This window comes from Muntiacus reevesi, chromosome 1 (genome assembly GCF_963930625.1).
Source record: "Muntiacus reevesi chromosome 1, mMunRee1.1, whole genome shotgun sequence".
Classification (NCBI taxonomy): Eukaryota; Metazoa; Chordata; class Mammalia; order Artiodactyla; family Cervidae; genus Muntiacus; species Muntiacus reevesi.
Genome location: NC_089249.1, coordinates 264574568 through 264596093, shown reverse-complemented (window position 1 = coordinate 264596093; position 21526 = coordinate 264574568). Strand labels below are relative to the sequence as shown.

General features: G+C 39.1%; 1 protein-coding gene across 12 annotated transcripts in view; it reads left to right on the top strand.

Annotated features, from left to right (window-relative positions):
* MEF2C (myocyte enhancer factor 2C) overlaps positions 1 to 21526 on the top strand; it is a 174519-nt gene that overhangs the window by 133144 nt on the left and 19849 nt on the right. For all 12 annotated transcript variants that reach the window (XM_065930522.1, XM_065927052.1, XM_065925755.1 and 9 more), the window contains 2 exons: positions 6673 to 6859; positions 8946 to 8993. In XM_065930522.1, coding sequence (XP_065786594.1) covers positions 6673 to 6859; positions 8946 to 8993 — 235 coding nt within the window. The remainder of the gene's footprint in view (positions 1 to 6672; positions 6860 to 8945; positions 8994 to 21526) is intronic.

The window sequence follows — 21526 nt, the reverse complement described above, 5'->3', positions numbered from 1 at the left end:
CTTAGCAATTTTTTAACAAGGGCCCCACATTTTCATTTTGCCCAGAGCCCTGCAAATTATACAGCCAGTCCTACTTATATCATCTTATTTAATCACCCAGAATTCTCTCTTCTTTCCTTTCTTGGGGGATTCTAAAATTTGGAGCCTGCCCCTGAAATCTTTGCAAGTTTGAAGTCTTTAATGACTTTTTGGCTTTCATTTTTTTCAACAAAATTTTTTAAAATTTAGATGCTGTTTTTTTGTTTCTTTGTTTTGGCTGTGCCAGGTCGTCCTAGCGGCACTCGGGATATTTAGTTGTGGCATGTGGGCTCTGCTTCACCGATCACGGATCAAACCTGGGCCCCCTGCACTGGGAGTGTGGAGTCCTAGCCACTGGACCACCAGGGAAATACCTAGATGCTTTTAAGTTCCTTAATTTTGAAAAGTTGGGAAGAAAAAGAAAAAATGCCAATTTCTTATAAACATGGGTACATTGTTATAACCATTTCCTAAGGCATCTAGAGTTGATGGGTCTCTTTTTTGGATGCAGCTGCTTCAGGTCCCACATAGGGTCAAGGGAGATCAAATGACTTGCCTGCTTAAGTTGCAGTTTATTACACTACCTGGACTGCAACTAAGATTTCTGATACAAAGGCTGATGTTCTTTCTGATTGTCTGAGACACCTTCTCACTATGGTCAAATTTAAGCTTATAATGTGATTTCAAAATTATTTAGCCAGTTTCTAATACAGATAAGGAAACAAACACAAAATGAAATGCAATGGATGTTACCATGTTTTATGAATTGTGAATTTTTGAAGTATGCTTGACTTCCTGAAAGGTGACGCTAGTGGTAAAGAACCCACTTGCCAATGCAGGAATCATAAGAGATGCGGGTTCGATCCCTAGGTTTGCAATGATCCCCTGGATCATTCCAGGGGATGATGGCATGGCAACCCACTCCAGTATTCTTGCCTGGAGAATCCCATGGACAGAGGAGCTTGATGGGCTACAGTCCATGGAGTCACAAAGATTTGGACACAACTGAATCAACTTAGCATTCATGCATGCCAGTATCAGAATTATATCTGACTTTTGTCTAGCCAGTCACAAGAGAGTTTTATAATAACTCTCATCAAATTGTTTATAGCCCAGAATCCCAGAATTTGACTTGGGGATGATAGAGGTAAAAAAGGAGTAGAGAGACTTTTACCAAATTGGTTAGTAGAATGGTTCAGAATTCATTAAATGATTATTAACCATCCTCTTTATTTTGGATATGCAAATAATCACGGGGTAGGAGAAGGTATTGGCTTTGTTCTCTACTGAGACACAGTCAATATTCTGTAGAATATTCAGGGGAGAAGTAGTCTTGTAGTGGGGTCCTTAGGTATCCAGTTAAACATTTATAAGTAGTAATAATGAATACAGAGTAAAACATTTATAAGCAAAAGAGAGCTTTAAAATATGAAATCTGAGTAAATTTGAACAAGGGGAGTCTTTAAGGTGTATTTTTTCCCAAGGCCTCATCCCACCCTGGCATCAGCAGGCCTAAGCACACACCCTAACATGATGTTCAGCCATGTTCCATAAGAACCCATTTAGTCTGTTATGTTCCTGGTTCATAAATAATAAGCTTCTCACATGCAGCCCACACTCACATCACAGTATGATTTCTGACCAAAATATTTTATCTCTATTCAACAATGTATACTGTGTTGCACAGTCATTTAGTAGTAAAACCAACAGGCTCAGTCACTTGTTAGACAACCTTGGATCACCCACTTAATCTCACCAATTTAAAAAGGAAGGTTTATATCTGTAGCAAAGGGATGTTGGAAGCTTCAATCATATTGTATATGTAAATTATGGTATAGTGCTTGCTCAATAAATAATACACAGTAAGTTGTTGTAACATTACTTTTACATTCATATAGTATCTTCCCAAAAATTCTTTGAATGAAAATATTCAATTAGTACAATAAAAAGTGGGCTAGGCTATATATTACCTCGTAGCAAAAGAGCTTTAGCATCTGATGAAAGGGGACATTAAGTAGCCAATATCTTAATTGATCTTATAAAAGAAGAGAAAGGAATCAGGAGATGGGTGGGAGCAGGAGCAGGATTAAATAGAGTGGTCAGGGTGGGCTTCCTTGAGAAGACTAGCTTTTTTAAAATTTTTTTTGATTCAAGGGTAGTTAATTTACAATGTTGTGTTAGCTTCTGCTGTACAGGAGAGTGACTCAGTTATATATATTCTTTTTCCTATTCTTTCCCATTATGGTTTATCACAGGATGTTGAATGTAGTTGCCCATGCCATACAGTGAACCTTGTTGTTGATCCATTGTATATACGATTTTTTTGCATCAGCTAATCCCAAACTCCCAATTCTTCCCTCCTCTTTCCCCTCTCCGCCTTGGCAACCACAAGTCCATTCTTGATGTAAAAGACCAGTTTTTGAGCAGAAATTTGAAGAAAGTGATGGAGTTAAACAGAGAAATAAGACAAGAATGAGGGAAGGGAGAACAGGATGGCAGGAAATCAGTAATGGAGCCTGGTGAAAACTGGAATTAGGACCCTGTGGAACATAGGGAGAAGTTGGACTTTGCTACAACTAGGATGAGAGTTCACACAAGGTTTGGAATGGAGAAGTGCCATCACCTGATTTATGCTTCTAAAGGATCTATCTGATTGCAGGGTTGAAAATAAAAGGGAGGGCAAGGATAGAAGCAGGTAGCTATGAGCAGGTGACTGCAGTGATCAAGGCAAGAGATGATGGTACTAGACTCAGCCATTGGAAGGTGAGAGGTGCTTGGAGGTTATATGTGGAAGTTAAGCCAATAGTGTTTCCGGGTAGACTGAAAGTGAGTTATGGGAGAAAGAGAAGATTCAGGGATGACTCCAGAACTTTATTCTGTGCAAAGGAAAACACTGAGCTGCCATCAGCTGAAGATGGGACGAGCTAGATTGGGACTAGTTTTGAGATGCTTATCAGACACTTAAATAGAAATATTTAGAGTGTAGCTGAATATGCAAGTTTGGAATCAGGAGAGAGATCCGAGCTAGAACTAGAAAAAGGACCATGGTACTCTTTCATTCGAGTTTCCCAGGTGATGCTAGCAGTAGGGTTCAATCCCTGGGTCAAAAAGACCCCCTGGAGGAGGGCATGGTAACCCACTCCAGTATTCTTGCCTGGAAAATCCCATGGACAGAAGAGCCTGGGAGACTATGGTCCATCAGGTCGTGGAGAGTCATAGACACCTGAGCACACGCTCTTACACTCTCAGAGCAGGGAGGAGAGGATGAACAAGAGACCAAGGCTGAGAAGGAGCAGCTATCGAAATGGGAGGGAAGGTCCAGGGTTGTGGAAGGGGAGGAAGTTTATCAAGAATCAGTGATCATCTTTCTAAATTCCATATATATGTGTTAGTATACTGTAATGTTCTTTATCTTTCTGGCTCACCTCACTCTGTATAATGGGCTCCACTGAAAAATAAAAAAAATAAAAATTAAAAAAAAAAAAAAAGAATCAGTGATCAACTGCGTCCCTGTTGAGAACTAAGAAGTTACCGTTGGATTTAGCAATCTGAAGGTTATTCATGACAATGACAAGAGCATTTTTAGTGAAGTGGTGAGGAGAACTTTTTTTAATGGAGTGAGTTGAGAGAAAGAAAGCAGTGTGCCAGATTTCCAACCCAGGTCACAAGAGCAGAACTGTCACTGGTGACATGATTTTCCAAAGTTCCCTACCAAACAAAGTGAAACATTCCCTCACCATACACAGTAATTGCATTTCTGGAAATTTCAGTGCATAAAAAAAAAAAAATTTGTGTTTCAGTGTATTAAAAATACCTTGTGTTTGCAGAACAAAGTTAGTTCTGACTCAGATGATTATTAAAAAGGTTTTTCATACACATGAATGTCCAGTGGAGCTTTTGAAGGTAGGATGGGATAAGAGACAATTCTTTGTTGTGTACAACTGCCCCACATATAATAGGATATACAGCATATCATATTGGGGTTTCCCTGGTAACTCAGGCGGTAAAGTATCTGCCTGCAGTGCAGGAGACCTGAGTTCAATCCCAGGGTCAGGAAGATGCCCTGGAGAAGGAAATGGCAACCCACTCTAGTATTCTTGCCTGGAAAATTCCGTGGACAGAGAAGCCTGGCAGGCCATGGGGTCGCAAGAGTCAGACCCAACTGAGCAACTAAACCACCACCACAGCATATCTACCAACCAGGAGAATACCAACCCAGTCATCGACACCCACAAGTTCCCAGAGTGCCCCCCAAGGAGACAGTCCACCGGCAGACTGTACCACAATTCTAGATCTAGAGTTACTCCTGTGGGTCTAGTGGAAAACAGATGGCAAACTCAGAAGGGTAGTGGAAGAGAGTTCCGTCAAGGGTCTATTTACAGATGAGGAGAGATCAGGCATGCTGCAGTCCATGGAGTCGCAAAGAGTCGGACACTACTGAGCGAGTGAACCGAACTGAGAGATCAGGTAAACTCCAGAAATAGTGAAGTACATTACGGCTTCCAACCTGGAAGCTATTACCATACGTAGGCCTGAAGGAGCGAAAGGAGGAAGAATTTGTCAGAGCACAGTAAGATCTATGTCACGGGACAGAGGACCAAAAGGGGGGTGCGCTGTTCGCTAGGGGAAGGCAGCCTCTGCCGTCCTCTGGCCCAGCAAGAGGGGAACTATATCCGGACCTCTCTCCCCTGACTCTCTGTACTTCTGCCGGTGCTTTCATTGGCCCAGGTGAAGCCGGAGGGCCAGGGGAATGTGCTGGATGCAGTCTGGGACATCAGTCTCCTGGGCCCCGAACAGTGGAGAGGGGGTCGGGATAAATGGAGAAGTCCTGGAAGGTTACTTTGTTTTCTCAAGTGTGCTAGAGTAATTCCTATTTGGCCTTTTAATAAGGGAATGCAGTATTTTATTGACTCTCTAGACATTTATTTTACAGCATACACTAATATTTTTTTGTTATTTAAAGGCTTTGGGAATCAGGGAACTTAATCATTCTTTGATGTCTTATCAAACATTCATTTTCAATGATATCATGGTGTTTATCCAAAATTATTTTTGTTACCCTGTTTACAACAGATAAAGCTTAATAAAAAAGAAATCTGTGTTAATATAACACTTGTACACTTTTATTTCCCTCTGAATCAGTGAAGGATCAAAGACATGTAAATGAAAAGAGTTAATGATACATTTGTTCTTATCAGTATTGCCATGTCCAGATCAGGGAAGAAAAGAAAAATAGGAAAAGTAAAGAATAAGGGAGCAGAAGCAGAGAAAGAGGACGGTGTTGTAATTATCACCAGGATAAACAGAGAACTGCTACAGAGCACAACATGTGATGCAGGCCAGCCGATCAACAAGAAATAAACAAAAAGAAAAAAAACTTGATGTTAGGATTACAGAAAAAAATAGTAAGAAGAGAAAACTTTGAGCCATCGGCACATGTGCATTTAAATTTGTACAATGGCTTATTAGAGACTCCCTGAGGGAATCTTCTATGTAAACCCTAATAATACATACTAGATCCACACATATACACATACATACTGCAGTCCATTTCAGGTAAACTCCAGAAATAGTGAAGTACATTACGGCTTCCAACCTGGAAGCTATTACCATACGTAGGCCTGAAGGAGCAAAAGGAGGAAGAATTTGTCAGAGCACAGTAAGATCTATGTCACGGGACAGAGGACCAAAAGGGGGGTGCGCTGATATATACATACATATATCCATTTTATATTAAGAATGCTGCATACTCTCACACCATGAGTCCTCTGGCAATGTATTCAAACAGTATTTTCATTTATAATGTTAAAAATGAATAAAAAGGAGGAGGGGAGGATATTTCAACTATGATTATCTAGCAAATGCAAGCAGAAAAAAGAAGCATGTGTGGGTTATATTGCCAAAATAATACCAAAAAATCAATAGTTGGGGTCTGAATTACTCTAATTAGACATCCACACAGGTCACTAAATGTTTGCAACTCTCTCATTGGAGATGTAGGTCTTGCCATTTGTCAATGTCAGTATATCCCAAAAGGTGAAGTATGATGTATATTCTGAACTATCATTTTAAAATATGAATTATTGAATGATACATGCTCTGTTGAACCCTGTGTCTTAAAATGTCGATTATCTTTAGAGTTACTTTCAAAAGACAGACTTTTAAATATAATAATTAAAGTATATATGCTATTCACATGCCCGGAGATGATTTTATATCATTAAACTTCTGCATAAATATGCTTCAATAAGCAATTAAACCAAAGGCTCCAGTGTGCATTTTAATCCCTTTTCTCTGTGAAGTCATCACAGTCACGTACCTTTGATCTTGCAGTCATTTCTGGCACCGGATTCAGATATCAGAAATGAACAATTACCACTTAATAGAATGGAATTCAAAGACAATGGAGTCTAATGAAATGGGGCTTTGTTTTAAACAAAAGTGAAACGTTTTCTAATAGTTGCAAAGAAACAGTTCTAAGCACATTAAAGAAATCAGTTTATGATCTGAACATCTTTAGAGCTCTTCTTAATGATCTTCTAGACACCAAGCAGTTTGGCATTTGAGATTTTTCTTGGAAAAGTGAGGCTGTCTGTACTGGGCTGTGTTTCTCTTCACTTCTTTTACCCGTGCTTGTTTTTCTTGCGCCCGCAGGCTGTCCCACCTCCCAACTTTGAGATGCCAGTCTCCATCCCAGTGTCCAGCCACAACAGCCTGGTCTACAGCAACCCCGTCAGCTCACTGGGAAACCCCAACCTTTTGCCACTGGCCCACCCTTCTCTGCAGAGGAATAGTATGTCTCCTGGTGTAACACATCGACCTCCAAGTGCAGGTAACACAGGTATGTCCTCGTAATAACGCAACAGTGGCAAATCATTGGAAGGAGCTACCCTTGGCAAAGAAGGCTGTTTTACCTGCAAGATACTGAGTGTTCAGCTTTCTGTTTATTATGTTCCTTCATCGCTTAGTACCCATCCCCATCTAGGTCTTCCACATGGTAAAAACCTAACCCTGTTAGCATATCTTGCAAAATCTTTCATGATCTGCAGTTTATATGTTTAGCCTATCACCCATCTCCTTAGGTGGCTGTATTTTAACCACATGCTTTCTCAAAGAGAAGGCTGAATATCCTGTCTCCATGCTTTTGTTTCTCCTCTTCTCTTGCCTAAAATGCCCTTTTCCCTCTTACTTCTAGCCAGATATCACCTTTTCTATGAATCTTTTTCCCCTGTGTCCCTTGATAGCATTTATCTCATTTAGTTATTTATTATTTTGGTCAATTTTTTCTTTATCAATCCAGTAATTTATAGCACAGAGGACTTAAGGCAGAGAATAAATGTGATGAAATAGCATAATTTATAAGAACTGTGAATTAAAAACAAAACTAGGTCAGAAATGAAGATGAGAGCATATCACAAGGACATACACAACTGCCATAGATTTATGTCTATACTTCCAGGAGATTCTTATGGTTGTACAATTCACAGTGTCTCAGAGAAAAGAAATCCTTACTCAGGAAAAGTTTGGTCATTCTTAGAACTCAGATCAAGTGATACACAATATGATATACTGTATTGAGTATGTGTCCATTTCCCCACTGGACTTACAGGACTTTGAAGGAAAGAATGTCCTCTTGCTTGTCAGGTTCATGGTAGGAACTCAGTAAATATAAGTTGAATATAACTGAATAAATCCTTCATATTTCTAAAATAAGCTCCAAAATTGAATTTCTAAGTTGTATACAGCTAATTATTATACCCTTACATTTTATTTCTTAAAAAGCACTTAATAGAGAATTTTAATATGTCTTAGACATACTTTTTATTAAAAGTAATTTATCCACAGAAGAATTTTTGCTTCAGAATACTTATATCTGCTTTAGAATTAAATGTGTATTACTTTTTAGTACAGAAACTTCATGTAGAGGATACAATCAGCCACATTAAAAAAATTCTTGATAAATCTTGATATGTATAAAGAACTTATTATGCTATTATCCCTACTTCTGAATATGTTGAAACCTTTCATAAACATTTTCAATAACTATATGTATTCCTTTTAGATCATACTCAAATGCTGTTGAATTTCCTATTTGATGAACTCATGCTCATTTATTTTAAAAAAAAATCTCATGGTTTACTTCTAAAATATTTATTTGGTTGGAAATAATAAACTCTTTCCTAAAAATGTAATGAACATTTTCTTCTAATTCCAAACCCAGTACCAAATAATCATAATAGTAATTGGAAAATAATCTAGCTAATATTCTGTTCTTTTAGCTAAATTTTATTCCTTAAGAAATAATTATTATATTCAGTGTCTTTTTAAAACATCCCAACTCCCATAAATAAAGATTGCCAAATTTTATCCTGCTTTCTTAAGGTAGCAGTGAATAAACATATGTCTCTAAATTCATGGCCAATAAAGCCTGTTTTATTGCATTAGTAAGATTCAGGTAGTAAAGGAGGTCATTCACTGTTAGAAGATTCATGAAATGACCAAAGTGCTAGGCAATTAGCGTTGCACAGAATTAATTCTATAAAATATATTTACAAAAAGTTAAACATCAAATATATGGTTATTTGAGCATATAATAAACTTTACTCTTCACTTTCTAGAAAATGCCATCTTAGGAAAACTAAATGTGAAAATACGGTAAACATTTAGAGACCATTCAAAGACTAGATTTTTTTTAAAGGTAATCTTAGGAAAAAAGATGCTGCAAAATGTCAGTGATGGAATGTGTTTTTAGTGTTTGAGTGCAGCATGTCACAGTAAAACAAATGCCAGCCGTCTGACCCAGGTAACACCTGACAAGTTTAGGACTCTTGGGAGAACCCTAAGAATACTAAAGTTGCTAGCGGTACAGTGTGTTGTCCCGGGGGCCATTAGCCTTCCTCCTTCTGAGCTTCGTCTTCCGTCCACAGGCGGTCTGATGGGTGGAGACCTCACGTCCGGTGCAGGCACCAGTGCAGGTGAGTGCAGACCCCGGTCCTGGAGTGCGTGTCGTTGTTGAGCGGTCCTTTACTTGGTGATCTGCAGACGTAAGTCTTTTCAATAAAGTGGAGAGATCAGGGAGACTCATGCGAAAATGGCCCCGAGAATTTCTAAAGCATTCTGATGAAGCAGGAGTGATCGAATAGTAACTCAGAGACGACTATTTGTTAAGTAGACCTTTCCATAATAAAGCTTCAGCTAGTCAACATAATCAGAATTGGGGGGTTCTTGATGAAATCAATTTAATCCTAGGTACCATCTCTGGTGGCCACCAGAGTACCTTTAGCAAACCTTGCAAGACGCGTCCTTTGTAAATTATTTCACATGAAATGAGAATCACTTTCTATACAAAGAAGTACTGAACTCCTGTATACTTCTAAAGGAGAATGCGTAAAGAAAAGGAAGGAGTGAGATTATAGCCATTCAACAATACTGTTAATAAAATAAAACCACATTGGGATTAAAATAAGTTCTTAGAGAATATAAACACAGTGTACCTCTCAGAAAAGCACATTAAATACAGTTCAGCTCTTTAAGAACTTCTTGCATTATGGCCAATTGGTCTCATAGTTGCATTTCTCCAGGGTCCCATGTTAATTCATATTATTGTGATTACTGAGATGTCGATGTCATTTCCAGTGCAGAGGTGAGACAGCACAATACTTTCTAATGCTAACTGCAGTTCACTATCGGCATAACAAGTAACCATGGTAATTCCTGCAGTAGACCATACTATACATTTAAAATAGTAGGAGGCAGGCATGATAACACAAGGTTATATTTGAAATATCAAAAATTTCAAGCTTATTGAAATATCTATGGACAGCCTAATTAAAATATTTTGCCAGGTTCAACTATAATAGGCTGTTAATTATAAGAAAGAAGATTAAATTGGCATATAGAAACATATTTATAAGTATGTCCATTTGGGAGTAATGTTTCTTATTTCTGATATTGGCTCTTCACTAATTCAGTAAGTAATGAAGAAAAAGTGTAAGAACTAGTGGATTAACAAACAGAATCAGTGATCCTGACTTCCTATTTTATCTAGCTTTTAAGGACTAGGTAGAGTCAGATTAATGAGTAGACTGAAAATACTATTTTTCTGGATATTGAAACAAAGTGCTCTTTTTTCCCCCCTCAAAAAAAAATACCTTAGAATTTGTAGCCTGAAAATTATAGACCAAAACTAGACCATTGCGTCTTGGAGTCAAGTCTCTGCCAGACACTATGGCTAGAAGGGATGGTGGGCCTGAAAACTGGGTTGTCTCAAAATCCAAGAAAAGGGTAAATAAGAGTAGTTTAGATATTATGATATTTTATCCAGTATCTTGATGCATCAGTTTGCTTGCTTGTATGAGAACAGCCAATAACAGTGATGAAAGTTAATAGAAAAAGCATGTGGAGTTGGGGAACGGGTACTCATCTTTGATGACATGGCCTCTTGTTACTGACTAATAGCTAAAATGCTTTAGAATTCTATATTGAAAATAAGTGTGTTCAATTATGCTGTCATTGTCAATTCCCTGACAGTCCACTAAGTTAAATGGCCCTCCAGGGACAAAGAAGACACTCAATCTTGTAAACATAAAAGTTAGCCACATGTAGGCTATAGCGTCATTGAACTAAAAAAAAAAATCTTGTAGGCTTAGCAAATTCATTCCCCAACTTCAGGACCTCTGCCATAACTCAAGAATCTTCTACTTCAAAAATGGAAGGAAGTTAAAAAAACAGCACTCAGTTGGTCCACTTTGATGATGATAAATACTGTATCTTGATGATTGTATCTTATAGTGAGGAGCATATAACAGTCAGTTTCTGTATAGTTATGAAAGAGTTACTTCCCCACCTTTTAAAAATAGAGGAAGAAGCCCTTTCTAACCCTGGTTCCACAGAACACCTGTTGCAGATGCCACTGAGTCTTGAGCTTAGCTGCTATATCCTGCCCGCAGACGCAGCCGTCTGCCCCTTCTTGCTCATGCCAGCCTGTATCAAATGTCAGAGTGAATATATTGGTGCTGATGTCAGAGAATCACATAACACCGAGGGAAACAAGGCCAGTCAGAATGTCTCTGCATTTTCAGAAAACAAAACTAAAGCAAAACGGCCAAAAGATACCTTCCAAATTTTGAGTATTGTCATTGAAATTCAAAGTCTCAGATAACGTTAGAAACTCTGAGGTTAAGTGGCAGGACTCTGCAGTTAAGTTAAAGTATTTTTCAGTCTGTGCATACTCAGTCACTTCAGTCCGACTCTGCGACCCTGTGGACTGTAGCCCGTCAGGCTCCTCTGTCCATGGGATTCTCCAGGCAAGAGTACTGGAGTGGATTGCCGTGTCTTCCTCGAGGGATTGAACCCGCATCTTGTATGTCTCCTGCATTGGCAGATGGGTTCTTTACCACTAGCCTCCACCTGGAAAACCCTTTTTAGTCCCATTTTCTTCAATATCTACTCATCTCAACTTGCAAAAAGAGTATAGTCTCACGAGGGAAGGAAGTAAATTCAGTATTTATTGTGTTTCTTTAAAACCAAGAGAACAAAGAAGTAAGCATCCTTCCCTCTCAGCTTGAGCATAAAGTATAGCTCTTTTGCATCCACTCACTCCCAGCACTATGCCTCTCCCTCATCCCACCATCCAGTGAGTCATCAGGTCTTACCAACTTACCAGATGTCTCCAAGGTATTTCCTAAATCTGCCCCCCTTCTCTCCACTCCTATCTCACTGCCCTGGTTCAGGCTCATAGCAACACTCCAGAACTATCTCCAAAGATCCCTAATTCATCGCCCGACCTCACATTGCATCCCACTCCAGACTCCCCATTAGTCTTTATCAAAGCCTTAAACTCATTATAGGTCATCATTCAGATGCTTAAACTCCAGCAATGTTTTCCCAGCTCTTTCAGAGTTAACCATGAGCCTCTTGTCTCTATGGGCTTTGCTGGTGGCTCCGCGGTAAAGAATCTGTCTGCAATGCAGGAGACATAAAAGATTGGGGGTTCGATCCCTGCATCGGGAAGATCCTCTGGCAGAGGGCATGGCAACCCACTCCAGTATTCTTGCCTGGAGAGTCCCATGGACAGAGGGGCCTGGCAACAACAGTCCATAGGGTCACAAAGAGTCAGACGGGACTGAAGCAACAGCATGCACCATGCTGTTATCTCTGGCCCATCCCTACTCTCTGGGCTTCCACCTTCTCTCTGCCACTGCCATCAAGAACCCCGCACTCAAGCTCTAATAATAGCAAACATCTAAATTGCTGTTCCTATGTGATTTACACACACACACACAAAAACTTTTATTTACATAGCAGCCCTTTAATGTAGATATTCATATCATGCCCTTTCTATCGTCAGGGGACCTAAGGCACAGAGAGATTCAGTAATGGCCCAAGGTGGAACCCAGGCAGTCTGTCTCCAGAGTGCATGTTCTTAACTGCATTGTGCTTCCACTTTCTCAGCAGCGTCACAGCTTCTTGCTTTTGTGTGTGCATCCTTAGCATTCTCCTACTGTGAAGTGCTCCTGAGCACTGCTTGTCACCCTGCAGAATTCAGTTCCGCCATTCAGGAAATCCTTTCCTGACTCTTCCAGAAAGAATTAGGCACCTCTCTTGCCTACATTGTTTATCTCTTTGCATTGTAATTGCATTATCTGGTCATATATCTGTCTCCTGAACACATCCCTCTGGGGGCAAACTGTCTTCTTCAGTTTGTATTCCCAGCTCAAGATACAAGAGAGAGGACATGGCAGATATTCAGTAAATCCGTGTTAGTCAAATAAAGGAAAATTTGATCTTCTAGACATAAATTTTTTATACTGTTTCTGTGAAAAAAAGAAAAAATGCTTCAAAGAAGTAATGTAATTTTAAATACAAAAAGATATACCCTTATCTGTAATTCACAGAAATAATCTTCTGATACTGTAGGTAATGAATAGTGAATTCATTGTTTGATTAAATGGCTGAGCCCTATTAACCAATAAAGTTTTACAAACTTTAACTTACCTAATGGAAAACCTGGAGGGCATATATATATCAGTAAATAAAACATAGGCGGGTGCCTCTGACCATCACAAGTTTCTTCTTGAAATAACAAACATCTTATTGCTTAAGTTGAAGTCCTTTCATACATGAAGGTGAGAGGTGATAAAGAAGAAACAGGATGGGGTTGTACTGTTGATGTAAGGGAAATATGCACCAAGTCATTATAATATGTTAGTAATAGTGACATTTGTAGGTTTCAGTTGACAGTTATTCATCCACTGTTTAATCCTTTACTTTCAAGAGCCAAAATTGAAAGTCATTGCTTTAAAAATTACATTTTGTCATATCTCTGTACATTAAAGCTTTTAACATGCTAATCTTAGTGCTTACAGATGATTGTAAGATCAAGTTCAGTTGAGTTTCTGTATTCATTAGGTTTAATCGTTAGCACAGCAGTGCCTTGTATTGGATTATTCATTTTCTTATTGGTGCCCTTTGTTTTCATGACATAGTTCCTTTTTTATTGGGTTGAAAGTACCAGTATGCTCAAGGATGTACTGTTTCCTGATTGAGATTTAAAAAAGAGGGGCAGGGGGTCAAGGAGCAGAAAGAAAATCCTTTAGGAATCTCTTTGAAAAGTCAGGAGAATTGTTAGCAATTTGACAATAAGGCAAAGGATATTTATGTATATTGGTTAATAATTTTAATTGGCATTTATTGTAAATTAGAGATAATTTTATATAAAAAGAAACAGCTGTTTCCTTATTTTGATTGTTAATTGTTTACTATTTTATGCATTTGGTTGTCAAGCATTGTCACTTCTGGAATGCTTAATTTGTATCAGCTAAATGCATGGGGACTTGGTAGTGGCAGAGTGCTGCTGTGGATAAGCCACGGAGCAGTGGCTGAATAAGGAGACCTGGCTCCCAGGCTCTGAGAAGACTCCACTCGGCAGGACTTTGGGCCATGACTCTGGACTTCTGAACTTAGTACTCACGTTAGGGATAAGACACAAAAGTCTTTAGGGTCCATTTACATGTAATGTTTTATGATCATATAATCATAAAAGTTCACCAACATGACATTTTTGTAATTCATTTAGCATTGAAAAAAAAATTTAGCATACCATAAAATAGACCTAAATGAGAAGAGGAAAAGTTCATAACAATGTTTAATTATTCTATATCAATACCATTGCTTTACAACTATTTGTTTTTGAAAATACTTACCGAAATTTTCTTGGTTGACTTTCTTATCTACCAAGTAGACTGCTCTGCGGTTCTTACTCAGTGATTTAAACTATCAATGTGAAGTGGTTAAAAATTCAGTTTAAAAGAATTGGCTTTGACAAGTTTACCCTTTTTTTGCCTAACAAAACACAACTTCAGAATCAATATTCAAGAAAAGGAGATTACCATTTAGTTACTCTCAAACAAAACTTTTTTGTTAGTATAAAAATATAATTTTATATTACTTTTTAAAAAATTGTTAAGCAGCCTATGGAAAAAAAGCTAAGTTAACATATAATTTTATATTACTTTTTAAAAAATTGTTAAGCAGCCTATGGAAAAAAAGCTAAGTTAATAGTTGGATTCTTTTGAAGTATTTTGTTAGTTTCAATTGTTCTGAATAAAAATTCTGAGCGCATTTTCAGTTTTGCCTTGGGAGCTCACTCAAAACATAAATAAAGATCCAACAGCATTGCTTTATTATTATCTATGCAATTCAGTAACAGTGATATTTTTAACCCAAACCAAGGTTATCTAGATTTCTTAAAAGAAAAAAATTACTGTCCTCTAGTTGGATAACCTACAGCACGTGATAGTCAGCCACTGCCAAGGAAATCAGTGTCCACTTCCCAAATACAAGACCTGGCAGGTTGTAGATAAAGTGATACCTTGACACTGTTCTGTAGAGGCCATGCTGAAGTGAGAGAGGCAGGTGGAAGAGAAGACAAGTGGATGTTATAGGCTAAGTCAGGACACCATCTACTTTCAGCCCCTTTGGTTTGAATTCATTCTTAAGGAGTTTGATTTCCAGAAGGAAAAGCAAAATTTCAAATTGTAACTTCACCGGAGAGTGTTTGAGCAGATTTTAGAGCCTTTTGTATATCAATGATTTCTGACCTTAAATTGGATCCTTTTTATCCCCTTTCTATTATATTTAGTAAAGCAATGTGAAAATTAGTCTCTTCACTCATATCCCATTGATTTAACCTAAGAGTGTGATTAATAATAAAATTTTGGTCTTTTTAATATTGATTCAAGCAGTTAACATTTCCTCCCTAATTTATTAGTTTTATTCAACGTTTGCCTTTTTTCTCTCAGCATTTTTTTTTTCCTCACACAGTGTTGGTTTTCTCTTTCCCGTTTTTGGCATCACCATAAGATTTTATTTGGAGATAATACAGAAGCTCTTCTCAAAATCATTAGTGATATGAAACTGCATCAATAGACAGCAGATCCTGACGGAGGGATGTGGTTAAAAAACCCCTCTTGGAAATCAATGTTTTACCTACCGGGGACTTTTTGGGGCTTCAAGACTTTCAGCCAAGTGTATAAAGTGCTGTTTTTAGACAAACCTTTGCTAGTCTTAAATTTTAGTTAGGCTTATATAGTATGTTTCACTTGAATTTAAGTTTTAAGTGTACAGTCATGAAACAGTCTCATATTTGAAAGATCAAATATATTCCTTTAGTTTATGTGAAAGGAAACTCAGGGGCTTCCCTCGTGGCTCAGCGGTAAAGAATCTGCCTGTGATGCAGGGGACCCGGGTTCGATCCCTGGATCAGGAGGATCCGCTGAAGAAGGGAATGGCAATCCACTCCAGTATTCTTTCCTGGAGAATCCCAGGGACGGAGGAGCCTGGCGGACTGTAGTCCATAGAGTTGCAGAGTCGTACCCGACTGAAGCAGCTGAGCCGCACGCAAAGGAAACTGTACTGGACCAAAGCCTTGGCTAAATAGGTTCAGTGTGTCGTCTGCAGATGTGTTCACAGGGTGCTAAGTGTTCGTTCATCATTGCTCCATTTCAGCTATATCAACTGGACATCATATCTACTTGGTAACTGTCTTAGTAAACACTGTGCCTTCCTGTCACAATTTTTTGACCTTAGACTCCACTTACAATCTCCAGTTATGACAAAGAACTGATTTGTTGTATTTGTACTGTAAGAGGGGGAAAAAGATCCCTGCTATATTAGGTTATGATGATATAATGATATTATATTATCAGTCACGTCCTACTCTTTGTGATCCCATGGACTGTAGCCCACCAGGCTCCTCTGTGGGATTTCCCAGGCAAGAATACTGGAATGGGTTGCCATATCCTCCTCCAGGGGATCTTCCTGACCCAGGGATCAATCGAACCCAAGTCTCCTGGGTCTCGGGCATTGGGAGGCGGATTCTTTACCAGTGAACCACCTGGGCAGCCCATGGTAATAATAGTAAATCTAAATCTGTGATCAATTTACCTATTCAAGCATGATAACATTAATTTACATAACAATCATGAAAAGGAAACCTTTGGTATTAAGCAGCTCGGAGAAAACTATAAAATCATGGAGCAAAAGTTTTGCTCATGCAGTAATTTGGGAAAAATACTTTAGAGGCAGATATTCAGAATAATAAAATAACCAAGAAAAATACATGATGTTCGAGTTACTTTAGGGAAGATGTTGTCCTTGGAAAGTCTGTGAATCCCCATGTTGCAGGATTGTGGTGAAAATTAAATGAGATCATCAATACAAGGCAGCATGGAGCACACTTTCTGCCCTAGAGTAAGTGCGTGTTAAAAAATGTTGGCTCAAAAAAAAAATGTTGGCTCTTGTTAGTATTATAATTATCTATATTCTTGACTTCCTAAGCAAAAAAGAAAGCTTGGTTTAATCTAGTCCCAGTAATATTTATGAAATGTGCAGGGTGTGAGGAGTGCTCTACTAGGCTTCACCAAGACAGATGCCTGCCACATCCCCTACCCTAGACGCTGGGAGTAGAGAGGAGATATTAAATAAATCCCAGACAGAAAGGGAGCGCAATGCAGTGCAGGGCAACACATTTCATTCGAACATTATCATCTTCTGATGTATTTGCAGCAGTTGTGTAAATGTTAAAACCACAAGTAATTATTCTTTCTCTTCTGTCACGTTCTCTCTAATTTGAACTGTCTCAATATTTTTGTTTAGAAAAATGAGTGAAAGAATGAGCAATTGTGTCAATAATGAAGACACCCCCTCATTTTTTAGCAAAGAGACAGCCCCCAAATCGCAAGAAGTGAACAATTAAGTGAGTCATAAATCTATCTATCATTCATTGTTAAGTGGAACTTTTTTTTTAAGATAGCAAGGTTCCATCTCATTTTTATGGTGCGATGAAAAACTATCCCTTCAGTAAGACAGTCCTCAGAACAGAACAATATTTTGTGTGTCTTTGTGCCCTGGAAACATCAGATTGTCAACTTTTTTCTTGTTTGCAAATGGAGCCTTTATTCCGAGAGAAGGGAAGATTCATGGATGCATTCTAAATCTGAAACATCTGGCTTTGGTAATAATGTAGTGGAAGCAGCTTGTGCTTTGGATTCAAATCAAAGCTCTCCCACTTACTGACAAGTCTTAGAAACTCCCGGAACCTCAGTTTCCTCATCTGTCAAAAATCGGGACAATAATGCCTGACCCACATGACTCTCAGGAAAGAGATGAGAGTGGTCTGCCAACACAAACCTGCTTTATGACACAGACTCCAGTCTTTGGAAGAATAACTTAGTACCCAGTAAAATTTCTTTACTTCTGCCTCACAATCCAGAGGCCATTGTATGTGCTGTATGTTTAAAGTTCTAGTTGACAGATAGACTGTTAATTTCTCAAACGATTCTAAACAGAGCCAAGAAACATCCAGGACGAGTAGAGTCGATAGGAAATTCATGAAGGTCTGGTTCATCATCAGGGTGACCTAGTCAAGCTGAAGAGACTAGTCTCTTTTTAGAATGTCTGCTGCCCTCCAACTGGTACAACCGAGAATAGTCTTGGCTTGGGTGTATTCTTGGGGTATTTTTCTAAGAATACACCACAAAAGGCACTGAGGTTTCACAGGAGTTTCTTCTCAGTCTGACATTATGCGTTATTATATTGTTTCCCTGAGAAACCCCCAGATAGAGTGGAGACTTGATTTTTACTTTTAAGAATCTGTAATCAGGAGTCTTTAGCTGGATAAGAATCAGAAATCTGATTTGCCCCCATTCTGCAGTAGGCATATTGAAATTTTCATCATTCCCAGATTTCTGACCTCTAAATGTTTTGTGGTTGCCTTTTCCCTTAGAGCAATCCCATGAAAAAGATCTCCTTTCCCCTCCAAAAAAAAAGAAAAAACCTGATTGTGATTTACAACAGCTGGATAACTTATAGTTGCTGTTGCTTTTAACAACGTTTCAAGCATTCAGGGCAAAGTGAATGTAAGACTGAAGACTAGAAGGTCGTAAGTTTTTCCACTAAAAACTATTTTAGGTGTGTTGCTTACAGTAGCGCAGTGGGTTATATGAGCCAGTTTACTGTTTACAATTAAAATTACATGAAAAAGATGTAGGTTTATTTGTGACACAGAACAATGTCCTGACACTGGAAACTAACTTAAAACTTTTTAAAGGTCAAATGTAAAATTAATTGATAGTAGTGAACATTATTGGGCTTACCTAATAGCTCAGTTGGTAAAGAATCTGCCTGCAGTGCAGGAGACCCCAGTTCGATTCCTGGGTCGGGAAGATCTGCTGGAGAAGGGATAGTCTCCGCCCTCCAGTATTCCTGGCTTTCCTTGTGGCTCAGCTGATAAAGAATTCGCCTGCAATGCGGGAGACCTGGGTTCGATCCTTAGGTTGAAAAGATCCCCTGAAGAAGGGAAGGGCTACCCACTGCAGTATTCTGGCCTGGAGAATTCCACGGACTGTATATAGTACATGGGGTCACAAAGAGTCAGACGCGACTGAGCAACTTTCACTTCACTTCAGTGAACATTATTATATATGTAACATCTTTAGTTTTACAAGATTGTATGCCAGAAATGTTTTCAGAATTGTTCTGTTGAAAAAAAAAAAAAATCCTAAGTGGGAAAAACATTTGGCTGAAGTAAAAACAGAAAATCAATACATCAGAGGTTTAGCTCTGTGTTCAACTTAATGTTTTCCTGTGGCAGTTTGCTCCAAATTCCCAAAAATAAAGTACCATTAACAAAGTACTAAACAAAGTAATTTCTATAACCTGTATATTAGAAATTCTTTTTCAGATACCTAATAGTGGATACTCTAAGATACTGGGCATTTTCCTATCATGTTGCATGGTTTTAATGAAGCTGGTCTCTTAAATAGATGGTTGGTAGGTAAACATCTTTACCCTCTATTATAGGAGAGAAGATTATTGACTAAAATATTTCAGAATCTACCTTTAAAAGCATACTTAATCATCCGCTCAAAATAGCACACTGCAAGTTAAACAGCTTCTCTGGCATTTAGTAGCTAAACCCAATATTTCCTATTTGTAAATATTTATTTATCCAGAAGGAGACTAGAAATATGGTTTGGAACATTGCCTCTTATGTAAGTCCCGTGTCTTTTGAACCAGAACTGCTATTTTTGACGCCCAAGTTGACCATGTTCCACATCACCCCTGACTTAGGAGGCCCCTTTTTTAAAAATATTTATTTTATTTTGACTCTGCCGGGTCTTCGTTGTGGCCCGCGGGATCTTTGTTTCAGCAGGCGAACTCTTGGTTCCAGCATGTGGGATGTAGTTCTCCAACCAGGGATTGAACCCGGGCCCGCTGCATGGGGAGCATGGCGTGTTAACCTCTGGCCCAGCAGGAAGATCCATTAGGGGGTGCCCCCCTTTGAGTCTCATGCCCCTGGTCTCCCACTTTTGTTTCCTCTCTTCCTTTGTGTTCCTGGAATTTTAGGATGAGATTGGATAGAGGAGTTAAGAGCCTCAGAGTATGCCCCGGTTCCAAGGAGCAGGTCTATGTTGTGCCTCAGAGCGTGGGCTCTGGACACACTGCTGGGTTCAAACCTTGGCTCAACCAGTTGATAGCTGTTTGCCATTGGGCACGTTTCGGGATCTTTCTCTCCTTCAGCTTTCTGTGTATGTAACCCAAGGATACTCTTAGCAGCTCACAGGGCTGCTGTTGTGAGGATGAACGGTGCTTTATATCCGTGTGTAATAGCCAACACGCTGCATAGGCGCGTGTACGTTCTGGCTACGTAATGTGGATGGGTGATGTTCGTGCTCTTGGTCATTCACACGATAGAAAATGCTTGCCGTTGTTAATATTGCATGGTCGTGTTGGTGGTGGCTGCCTCGGGAGGGTACGTGGGAGTCTCTGATTCAGATGACTTTTATGCTTCTCTCACACTAATGAAATCATTGCTTAGCGTGTGAAAAACCAGGGCGCAGTGTAGTTGAAGAAAGTCTAATGGAGACCTCATGACGAGGAACTGCATTTATCTGCTAATCCTCCTTTGTCCTCATCGCCCATCTGCCTTGTAAATCTTCCCAAGGCTGCCGCTTCATTCAGGCCTCATTCCTCATGTGCTCCCTGGCAGATGTGTCCTAACCAGCTCTCTCGCAACAGTCTCACCCTTTAATGCCTCCTTTCTGCTGCCGCTCTTGCTCTTTACTCAACACACAGCTAACGATGCCACTTCCTACTCACAAACAACTTTGGCGGTTCTTTATCTGTGGTATAAAGTTTAGTAAAAGTTTAGTATCAAGTCTCCAGTATTAAAGTTAACATGACCCAAGAGGCTTGTGTTAGCCAAGCCTACTTTCCCAGCTTCTGAAAACTGCATCCCCTGAAATGACCTATATTTCGCCTTCACAGGAATCCTCATCCTTCTCAAACACAGTCATGACTCTGAGCTCTATCATGAATTCCCTCTCTCCAGGAAGCCTCTCTCTGAACCATCTAGTAAAATCCAGTGCACTCTTAATTGCCACGCTTCTACCATTCTTTTTCCTGGGAAAGCGTGCAGCCCATCTTTTGGTAGAAAGTTCTGTGTGAGTAAATTGTCATTGGAATTCATCTTGATATAGAGACAACCCATGGCAGTAGACACTTGTCAGTGTGGAAGAAAAGATCCAGCACCTCTGATTTTTCTTCTTCATTAGGGGGAAGTTCTACTTTATTTGTTTCTGCTGCTTACACTTAGCTAAGGTAATGTGCTAGGAAATGATTAACAGGTGCAGCAGATGAAAAAAGAAGCTTCAATTAGCTCTCTATTAACAAATTTAGTAGGTGGGCACTTGCATGATTTTCTGATTTTTATATTGTGTGGTTGATAAGCAGTTTGTCTCAGCAGTGTACTTGGTCATCACCTTGATGTTTGCAATTACCAAGTTACATGTTACATTTTCAGTTCTTATCCCGTGTTCCCTCATAACTTGACTTGTAGTGCCATTTCTGAATAATTTTCATTTTTCCAGCATAATCTGTCTATGTGTTTTGTGAGCATTTGAAACACGTAGTAGATGAGTGCTCTGTGTCGTATTAGCCTCTAATT